Genomic DNA, 10922 nt, shown 5'->3' on the forward strand with positions numbered 1-10922 from the left:
CATTATATTGTCTTTTCATTTTATTCCACTGTTTTCATACTTTTAACACTTAGAATTAACATAATTTTGGGGTTTTTTTGAATTGCAAGTCTCTAAATATAGAGAGGAACCACATGGCAAAAAGGTTATAGAAATCATTTAAAGGTATGTATAGACAAACAATGCTGTGTTGGTTTGGTTTTTTTCTTTTAAGGTTTGAACTGTTGACACAAAAGTATCAAGCTGTTTCCTGTTTCACTTTCTCTAAAGTTGCTGTTGTCAGGAAGTCGTGATGCTGGGAAACCACAGATGAAAAAATCAAAACTCTTTAAATTTCCCGTGCTGTTTATTTTAAACCAGTTGAAGTGTGGAAATTTACCATTAGTTCAGCCTAGCTGTGCTCATCTCCAGGGAAATGGTAAGTTTTCAGATATTAAAACACAGGATCTGTAACTGGTCTACTAGTAAGACCAATTCAGGCCTTAAATAATTATTTAACATGAAGGTTTGGTTATAGAATATCTTGGTGTAGTTGGTGAAGTTTTATTTATCTTGTTTACATACTAAAGTTTGTCAGTGCATCCCCAATTAAATGCTGCAGTGTAGTGTGCGTAACGTGAAGTGTTACTTCTGGAAGTGTTCACAAAGCAATTACAAATATAAGTTAATGACCCTACTATATACTGTATTTACAACTCTTTACCCACCTCCAGAAGCTTTTAAGATGCATTAATTTTTTTGACCTTCAGGGACTGGTTTTGCTCTTCACAAACCTTAATTTCATTATTAAATATTTATTAGAGAATAAATTGCTAGTCATACCTACTAAAGTACTCAATCACCAGGAAAGCCTGCCCTTAAATTTAGGCTTGTACCTACACTTTAATCATAAACTAGTTTTATTTCAGCCCGCGTACAAGGAGGAACTGGGAAAATCTTTGGAGGGATAGAATGGAACAGGACATGTTCAGGACATGTTCCCTTTCAACCTGTATTAGTTTCAGAGTTAGAAAAAGGGCAGAGGGAATTCTGATACTTTAGTAGTTTGTTGGGGCTTTCTTCTCTTTGGTTGTGGTTGTTTGTGTTTTGGGTTTATTTTTATTTGAAGCTGTTTCAGGTGCACTGAAAAACCAAAGATTTGGATGTGAACAAGGTATCTGTACCTTTATTAAAGGTACCTAAGCTGCTGCTACTGACCCTGAGAAAGGAAGGATGCTGTGGATAAAGACTCTCTAACTCATTTATTATTCCTCCCTTGTAAAAGCTAGCATTTAAGGAACTACAGCTGCAGGGAGCTAGGAGCTAAAAGAAGGTCTTCCCCACTCCTTGAACTAGACCTACAAGCACTGGTTCTGTACTGAGGAGTAAGGCAGAAGCTAAAGATGAGCTAGAGATTATCCAAACAGTGAATTATATCCTTGTTGAGTGACACACATCAAGTGTATGTTACCTAACTGAATGAGTTACATAGATGGATAGAGCTGCCTTGAGAATCTGTTTTAGCTTTACTATAGTCACCTGAGGCAGAAAAAAAAATACAAATTGTAGTCTTAATTCTGAGACGACTGGTACATATATCAGTTTTCAGAACAAGAACTTTAAATGAACTGTAAAGTACATGAAGTATTAGTTTTTGACACAAATGTACCTGATTCTATCTAGTTAGTTTTCCATTTCCCCCCTTCCTTTGGACGTACCTTTAAATGAGAAAAAGAATAAAATGGTAACTTTAATGTGCTAGGCTAACTTAGAATTTACTTTTAAGACCACCTGAACTTGAAAATGCTTGCTTTGCCATTACTGCAGAGTAACAGGTTAAATTTTATGCAGCCTGAAGGGTTGACTTGCTCAAGTTTGGAAGGTACTCTCCTGAAGAAATGATCTTCCATAAAATGACTGGAAGTATCTTAAGGAATGAAATAATGGAAACAGTGTGGTAGTACTTAAAGAATTACATAATATAGCACTCAAAATTAAAAAAAAAAATAGTGTAACAAGAGAAACAAGCTGGAAAACAACCAAAAACTGTGCATTAAAAGAAGCAATAACAGTCCCAGACCCACTCAAGGACAGACAGCTTCTGCTGTACCATATTTAAACTGGCTTGTGTTTCACAGAAGGTCGAGTAGTTAAAACGGGAGAAAGATACTAATTCTGTGATCTGGCACATCTTGAGAACACAGAGGGCTTTAGTGAGTAAGGGTGCCAAGCAAGGCACAGGACTGAAAAGTGTGCTGGAATAAAGAACAAAAATACTGTTTCAATAGAATTATCCATTTTGGCACATGAAGGATAATGATCATCAAGATGAAACCTGATTCAGTTCCTGTAATACTAATTTAAATTCGTTACTACTTTTACTTTCATGCTTTTTGTAATAAAACTGTTAATAAACTTGCTTAGCTGTAAAAGCTAATGGCAAACCTAACACTGCATTTTGAGTCACACATTACCTGTAACGGCATTCTTCTGAAAGGCAGTCTTTTCATCTTTTTTCCCCCCAAAATGTTGCATTATGCTTCAAAAATACATGTGCATAAACCGAGTCTTAAAGCTGAAAACCTGTTTTAAATGTGCGGATGTTCAGCACTAGGCCTGGCTTCCTACACTGCTATAGACAGGTTCTTCCATGTTTTTGTAATTTCACAGAATCAGAGAACAGTCCAGATTTGAAAGGATCCTGTAAGACCAGTCATGAGAAAGGTGAGCCTATAGATGAGCCTAGAAAGTCACCTAGATGATAGATGAGCCTACCACATCCCTGGGGAGCTGTGATTTTGTAATAAAGACTACGTGCCTGTCATTTGGGTGAAAAGTTAAATTGTTGAAGTTAGCTTCGTTGTACTTTCATGCAGTGAGTATTTTCAACAAGGACTTTCCCAAAAAAAGTCTTCATCAGTAAACTCTTATCTTTCTCCTTTGGTGCCTAATCACTCCCTGAAATTCTGAACTATTTATTCACAATAATTTATATTAGAAATGAAACAATTTTGAAACTAAGAGATTTATATTTAAGTTTTACTTATATTCAAAGTAGGAAATAACATTCCTTGTAACAGCTCAGTGTTTATAATGATACAATGAAAAAGTGATTAACAGTTGGCTTTAAATGATCATTTGCAGACATTATAGTCCTGTAAATTAAGCTCTTTTCAGGCATTTAATTGTAACATCAGTTATATAATTGGCCAGGTATCTCCAGGAAGGAACGTTGAGATTTCTTCCTTATGTATAAAGCTTGATTACCAAAAATATAAAAATCCTAAAGTAATTTGAAGTACATGAGAGGAAAAAGTGCAATTGTATCAGTTTAATATTTTTATCCATGGAGCAAGTTGTAACTTCGAAGAATTTGGTGTATTTTTAGGCACTGTTTTTGTATCTTCATTTGCCCAAAATATACAGCAGGACTTGAGATGCCCAAAAACTGTTTAAGACAAATTTAAGGCAACCAAGTGCAAAAGCTCAGTGTACATTAGATATATGTAAACAGAATATTTCATAGTAGAAATTGTACAACTATTACAAGTCCATAGTATTAGCAATGGCCAAAACCATTCTGCCTAGAGACACAAATGCAAAATGGAGTTACACTAACCAAGCTAAAAATTAAGAATTCTGGGAAATGAAGTGTCATCATCTCTAACATGAGGCAGATGCAATACATTGCTGTGCTAGAGTAAGTGCTCTGCTTTTCTCCTCTCTACATAACGTGCAGTCTCTCCCAAGTTTGTTCTGTTCCATTTAGTGATGTACAAGCCAACAGCGGAGCTCCAAATGTTAAAGCAAAATGCAGAACACAGCAAACAGATGGAATGTGAAGGTACAGATATTGGACCTTTTTAAAAATACAGTACCTAGGATTTCCCATTTTAAACAGTTTTCAGCATATTGCATAGCAGTGAACTCATCTGCTACCTAAAACTGTTGCTGATGACCCACATGGAGTTCCTCTTCAGTCTTCTTTCAGTTTTCTTTCATACTGTACAGTGGGTCCACAAGCTTATTGTGCACATGCATTAAACCTTGAGGGGAAAGCAACAATGCCAGCTTTACATTAGTTGTACTTTGTTAATATGTTCTTCTATCCACATTTTTATTTGGAATTTGCTTCAAAGTATACATTTTAAATAATTCATTGAAAAGAACAACAAAGGCTATTTAAAGTAGTTCAGAGTCAGAGACAGCAGATATATTCCTGTATCACTTGCATACTAATGACATATACAGTATCAGCTGAGCAGGGACCAGACAGTTCCCTGATAACAGACCCAAAAAACACATCTGGAATACTTCCAAATGAACTGAATATATCTTTCATGTATTAAAACCTGTGTAACAGCAATGTAATTCCCTCACACCACAATTTGCCATAAAAATCAGATGCACACAATAGCTTGACAGCTTGAGTTCTTTTGCAATGTTCTAGCATTGTGGTAATACTGTCTTTGTAATAATCATGTACTTGTGGTCCTAGACAGACAAAATCAAATTAAGTTATCCAGACTCTTTGTGCAGACTCAATTTCAGCAGTTCAACTGTTTTCTGTTCTAGCTGGGCTTTTTCTTGTCATATTCAAGTCCTCCACAACTACGATTAGGGAACTTATTTTTTTTCCTCTTCAACTACTTTAATGCTGGAAAATGCTGAAGTGCAATTAATAAAAAAGATGCTTCCTTCTTAACTTTGCTATAACTTAGTAAAAATGTTACCTACATCTAGGTGTGTATGACATTGGATCACTGGCAGGTTTTTAACCTCATTTCATCTTGAGGACTAACACCAGTAATGATCAGTGTTCACAATCCACAAAGTAAAAGTCCATTTTAATAATGAACTAAAGATTAAACTTCTAAAATTAAAATATGCAACACTAATTTTCTTAAAAACCATGAAAAAAATCTCACATTACTGCATATTTATTATCTATGGCAAAGAATATTCAAATACCTCTGCTACATGATGCAGCTGGTAAGCAACCTTGGTGTCACTGCAGCAACACGAAATTTGCGTTAACTGTACAATCTAAGGTCATTACTGTAGGTGACCATAAAAAAAGGCATCTTATGCAGCATCTATTACTAACCACTATGTGATTATTTAATATAAAATACAGATGCTAGATCAAGTGTAATATTTTTTCAGTTTAACAGTGACAAAAAATTAAGTATACATTTGACATAAAAGTAGTTTGTCCAGAAAGAGTAACAGCTGCATACACTATGTAAACTACAAACATGTTTTGAGCTTTAAAACATTTAACTTCCTACCAATATTTTACTCTTCTAAAAAGGGGAAATGAAATAATTACACACTTCCTAGATGCATGAAAAATGGTTACCAGTATAGCTTCTGTCATACTTAATGAAGAATATTTAAATCCTGTTAGTCAAAGTGTTACAGGAAAATCAGTGAGAAACAAAAGATTTTTTTAAAGGAATGCACTTGGTAGATGCCAAAACAATTATTTCAAAGGAAAGTCCCACTGGATATTCAAGCATGCTTTGAATAAACAGATTTCTGCACACAGTTTTAAGACGAGCATGTGTAAATATGGAAAAAACTATTCTGAACTAACTTGTCTGCAGATAAATCAGTAAATTCAAAATTCATTTTCTGTTTCATTCTTCAAGAAAGTTGCAAGTAAGACAATAAGCATGCTTGATAACTTTAGCCTACTATAGATTTTCAGAAATTTGGAAAAAATGGAATAGGTTAATCTATTTACCAGCCAGTATGGTACTTGATTATAAAACAAAAAAGAAATGCAGTTTCATACTGAAAGTTTTAAGTGGTGAAAAATCTCCATAAATCCATAAATACTACCATAAATAGCAGTATTAAAAACTGCCTAGCTTCCCTAAGAAGTCTAACTTGCAGATCAAGATTGAGAAATAATTCCAAATTTGACCCACACTGACTTCTCCATCTTACAAGGGGAAAAACTCACTGATTTGAGAGTAGGTAAAATTAAGTAAGTTTAAAGTAAACCATCATTTTAAAAGTTCTATTGCTATGTATTACAGGGTAATTAAATACAGTGACACAATAGCACACATTCATAAATTGTAGCCCTTGATGTTTTTTAAAGCAATGTTCAGTGTAATTTATATTTAGTGATTCTACATTAGGTTTGTATTTCCCAAGCAAAGCCTCTGCTTATATAAAATACAGGATAATGTTTAAAACTTATCCAAGCAGTTAGAGAAGTTTATCTTTGAAAACAACAGTAAGTGCTGTCTAGCAGTGTGATACAAGAAAAGACTAACCCTCCCTCCTGCCCCCACAAATACATAGCAGAGAACAGCATACTGAAAATTTCAAAATTAACAAGCTGGCCACAAGAGGTATCAGGTTAAATATCATAGGAATGTGCAAATTGCAATCCAATACATATATGAGCACTGTTGATATAATGCTCTAAAAAAGAATTTAATAAATTACAATCTTGATCTCTGATACCTCAGCTACTACAGGTATCCATGCTAGTGAGAACAACAACTGAGTCACACAATTGCATGTGCTGTGCTAGTACAGTCAGGAGAAAACTACTTTCCTCAGCTTCTGCTGTCTCAGCCAAACAGAATTCAGTGTAGGAAGTCTCCATTACTATCAAATATCCTGACTTACTTTAAGTTTGCCCCAATATACTTACTACAAATACGAAAAACACACACAGTAAAAGGGTGCAATGTTTTCAAAGGCAGTATAGATTATTATGCTAATTGCACATGAAAAATGTTCTGAGGTGGCTTCAAAGTCTGTATCACAGTTCACTAAGCATCACATTACAGCACATAGCAGAAGCAGCATGGAAATGTATCAGGATTAATAAATGTATTAAGATTTTTTTAAACTAAACATTCCAGTGTACTTAAGACCTGTATTCTGGAACATGAGATTACTGCTTTTTAAAGTTAAAGATTATTAAACTTTCAAACTGGAAGCAAAGGAAATACTCTTCCCAAGTAGATTTGTCTGGAATGTAGGTAGCACAAGTTATGCCCCCTGGCAACTTTCCAAACACAAGAAATAAGTTAATATTTATATTTTGACTATATAACATTATACATTAGTGACTGCAAAGTGTTGGAAGGCTCAGATTTAAATCAGTGTAATTTCAAAGCTGTCAGTTTTGCATAAACACGTGACCTCTGATTCAGTGCTCACCTTTAAAGTACTTCACAGTTTTAACTCTTAGTTCTAAAGTAGCATCTTCATCACACACAAAGATAGTGCGAGGGTGTTGCTGGAAAGCAGAAACTGTCCACATATGATTGACTCCTTCTTCAATTGCTTTGTACAATGCAAAAGCCTTGTGTGCACCTGTTATAAGAATCATCACCTGCAAAACAAAGGTCTCTTTACTTTCAATCCCAGTATCAATACCAACTAATCTTGAAAACACACATGCAACTAGAACTAAATGAGTTCTTACTTCTCTAGCATCCATCACTGTACCCACACCAACTGTTAGCGCCATAGTTGGTACTTTAGATAAGTCTCCATCAAAGTATTTAGCATTTGCCAAAATGGTGTCCATTGCTAAAGTCTTTAATCTTGTTCTTGAAGACAAACTTGATCCGGGTTCATTGAATGCAATGTGGCCATCTGGACCAATGCCTTTTCAAAGTTAAAAAAAATAAATCATTCCAGACCTGAGAGTCAACACATATCCTCAAACATTGTAAATGAATAAAAAAGGCCTCATCCTTTTCTTTTGCTTCCCCATTTTCAATAAAAACTTACTTAAGTCATTAGAAACTTGGACACCAACCATTCTGTTTTGGAGTTTATAATGATTCTTTGTTAGTCACAGAACTTTCTTACACAAGAATTGAAAAACCTGGGTTTTAGTCAAGTCACGAAAATGGTGATGAAAGAATCGGTGTACATGCTTGAATTGTAACTAACCATAGAGTATTTCCTCATACCTCCAACAAACAGATCAATCCCCCCTGCTTCTTCAATTTTCTTTTCAAATGCATCACATTCCGCCTGCAAGTCTGGTGCATTCCCATCAAGGATATGAGCATTATTCGGATCTATGTCAATATGCTTAAAGAAGTTATTCCACATATAGGAGTGATAGCTCTCTGGATGATTTCTGGGAAGCCCTGAAATGATTTACAGTGAAATTACCATATGACAAGATTTAACCAAACAGCCTTAATTCTAGTCTGTATGTAACAGATGTAAGGCATGCAAGGCAAACCTAAATCAAATAAAGCAAGATTTGAAACTACATCAAGAAGAAAGGTTTCCTGTTGGCTCGTACAAGGTAACTGGTTTATATTCCCTCCACATACATCTTATCCCAGAGTGTAAAGTATTCAACAGAAATGCAGTCCCAAATTACATGACAACATAGTTTCTACAGAAGTACTGTGAAACACTGGATTTAGCCTGGTGTTTATTTCTGTGGATAAAGGAACTGAGAAAAATGCTGGGACACCAGTCTAATATAGGAATACAAATATACTAGACTAACCTGGTACTTTGACAAAATATTTAATAGTTTTTATTAAAAAAAATTACAGTACGTTCTCAAATAATAGCACATCTTACCTACGTACTCATCCATGTTGAAAGTCTTTACATATTTGAAAGAGAGATCTCCATTTTTGTGATATTCTATCAGCTTTTTGTAGCATCCCAACGGTGTACTCCCTGTTAAATAAAGTGTTTCTACTGTTCTGTGTATCTGCACATATTCAGTGTATTTAAATGTCTTCACAGTCAAATTTTGTTTCAATGATTTTCAACATACAAGTAATCTGCTGTTTCTCATTTAGTATTTATCAGTTTCTCAAACTATCACAACTTTTCACAGAAATCAAATCCAGATATTTTTTTAAAAAAGTTAGAATATTACCAAAAATACTTATGTTCTTTTAAATACTGTATCTACTACCAGTGATACATTGTTCTAGGCTTAGTTATTTACAAAGACTTTGAATAAAACTTGCCTGTTGGTAGACCAAGCGTGAAATATCTTCCTTGACTTGGCTTGAACTGGATAATACGATTACAGATGTATTTGGCTGCCCATTCACTAGCCTGATCATAATCTTCAAGAATTACTAGCCTCATTATGGCAGTGAAGAACTTGTATGATAAAGCAAACTTAAACCTGGAGAAAATGTTGAAGTTTTAAAAATAAGCACCACATGAGTAGTTGCAAAACTCTTAGATTACAGAGGAGATAAAAAAATAATCTTCCATACCAATGACTTGCATTAGCATACCACACTCTTGCAGTCCTGGTTCAAGCTGGACAATCAAGAGAAAAGCTACAGAATCCAAATGATATATTACAGTCAAAATATTTATTAAAATCCACAGACTCATTTAAAACAATTAATAGGAAAAAGCTAACACAAGATGAGAACAAGCCATTTTGAACTTCAATATTTTTGTCATTACCATCAGAAAAGAGGAAATACTTAAATACCAAGATTAATTCCTGTTTCTTATGACCAGCTGAATGCCTATAACTTCAAAAACAAGACCCAGAGTAATCCCATGTTTCTATAATCAAAATACTTAATTGGGACTAAATAATTAAAGCTCCTTTAAGTCACATTCTAGCTCCTTAACAATGCTTCAGTAAATTTATTAATCTGAAAAAAAAAAATGTTAAAGCATGAGAAATATTTGAAATGTTTACAATTCACAAGAAAAAAATACGATGTCACATTTTTTCTGTGCCACATAAATTTATACAGAAATTTTAAAGGCTTTGAATGCAATTGTATTAATTTTTAAGGTGAATATCCAGAAAGCAAGCGTGGTTGCTAGAAGGATACAAGCATCTCTTGCATTTAAATGAAACTCATGTTTCCATGAGTTTCTGCTTAACAGCATCCGGTGATTACTCCAGAAAGTGTGGAGGCTCTTTCCCCAGTTTGGGATGTGTTACTCTTCTTTTCCCAGGTCTGGGTGTGCTCAGCATTAGCCGGAACACAACACAGTTGCCAGAAGCCTAGGGCCACTGACCACACTACTTCTAGCTGACCCCAAATGAGCGGCTGATTTCAAAACAAATATGAATTAAAGTACTTAACCGTGTTTGTGCCACTAAAGCGGGAAGAAAGTGATCATCACCGTGTGCTGCCTGTGCTGCTCCATCTCCCTGGACAGCTGAGCCGTGACAAGTCACACTCACCTTTGCCGAGGAAACGCTATTCGCACATACCCAAGAGTTAACACACATCCCCGAGAAGGAAAAGCATGCCAGCAGGAACAGATTGCGCGGCTTTAGGCCGGTTTCATAAAATCCCAGCAATTTTACGCTGGGAACACGGGGATGCTCTCAAGAGCAGGGACGCACGGACACCAGCAGAACCACCGCGAATTTTCGGCTAAGGACACTTTTTTTTGTTGTTTTGATTGGCGAGGGTGGGGAGGGAGGGGTGATAAACCTGCACTGGCAGAGAAGAGACCTGCAGCCGGAGCGCGGCCGGCACGGCAGCCCCGAGCCCCCGCGGCCTCCCCTTCCCCGCCCGCGGGCCCCCGCACGGCCGGCGACGGCGCGCCCTGCCCGGCCCCGCTCACCCGGGACAGCCCGCGGCGGCCACGAGCGGCACCAGCACGAGGACGAGATGAAGGCGAGGAGGAGGAGGAGGAGGACGGGAACCAGCTCCCGCCCCGCCGCCTCCAGCGGAACCCGGCGCGCGACCCGGAAGCGCCAGGCGGGGACGGGAAATGGGCTCCTTTTCCCGTGTTCATTTCCGGGCCGGTGCGGCCGGGACGGCGGGGGAGCGAGGCACGGAGCGCTCGGCCGAGCCCAGCCGAGGGCTCCGGGCGCTCCAGTGCTCCTCTCGCAGCCCCTCTGCTGCGGAGCACGCTGAGATCTTAATGAAAAAAAATTCCCCTATTAGCTAAATGTTTGCATGATGCAGCTGCAAGAGCCGTGCGTAGTTACTGACAGAAATTAATGA

General features: G+C 36.9%; 1 protein-coding gene across 3 annotated transcripts; it reads right to left on the reverse strand.

Moving 5' to 3' along the window:
* Positions 1-2983: 2983 nt before the first annotated feature.
* On the reverse strand, positions 2984-10667 carry GNPDA2 (glucosamine-6-phosphate deaminase 2). 3 transcript variants are annotated; one of them, XM_041488088.1, is made up of 6 exons: positions 10537-10667; positions 8949-9112; positions 8548-8649; positions 7914-8096; positions 7150-7602; positions 2984-4004 (listed from the first exon to the last, which is right to left on the reverse strand). In XM_041488088.1, the coding sequence occupies exons 2-6, from the start codon at positions 9070-9072 to the stop codon at positions 3946-3948; spliced, it is 921 nt and encodes a 306-aa protein (XP_041344022.1). In that variant the 5' UTR covers positions 9073-9112; positions 10537-10667; the 3' UTR covers positions 2984-3945. The 3 variants fall into 3 exon arrangements, with proteins under 3 accessions (XP_041344022.1, XP_041344109.1, XP_041344195.1); XM_041488175.1 differs by lacking the exon at positions 10537-10667 and having other exon boundaries at positions 7150-7324; positions 7418-7602; positions 8949-10527; XM_041488261.1 differs by lacking the exons at positions 8548-8649; positions 10537-10667 and having other exon boundaries at positions 7150-7324; positions 7418-7602; positions 8949-10527.
* Positions 10668-10922: the final 255 nt, after the last annotated feature.

This window comes from Pyrgilauda ruficollis, unplaced genomic scaffold (genome assembly GCF_017590135.1).
Source record: "Pyrgilauda ruficollis isolate IOZ18807 unplaced genomic scaffold, ASM1759013v1 scaffold1, whole genome shotgun sequence".
NCBI classification, from domain to species: Eukaryota; Metazoa; Chordata; class Aves; order Passeriformes; family Passeridae; genus Pyrgilauda; species Pyrgilauda ruficollis.

What these genes read in the sequence shown, in the direction of transcription:
- GNPDA2 (XM_041488088.1), bottom strand. Translation starts at nt 9,072, where the DNA reads ATGAGGCTAGTAATTCTTGAAGATTATGATCAGGCTAGTGAATGGGCA. An exon ending in GATTGATCTGTTTGTTGGAG is followed by an intron (nt 7,603 to 7,913) that starts GTATGAGGAAAT and finishes AACTTTGAAAAG; the next exon opens with GCATTGGTCCAGATGGCCAC. An exon ending in AACTGTGAAGTACTTTAAAG is followed by an intron (nt 4,005 to 7,149) that starts GTGAGCACTGAA and finishes TTTCCCCTCAAG; the next exon opens with GTTTAATGCATGTGCACAAT.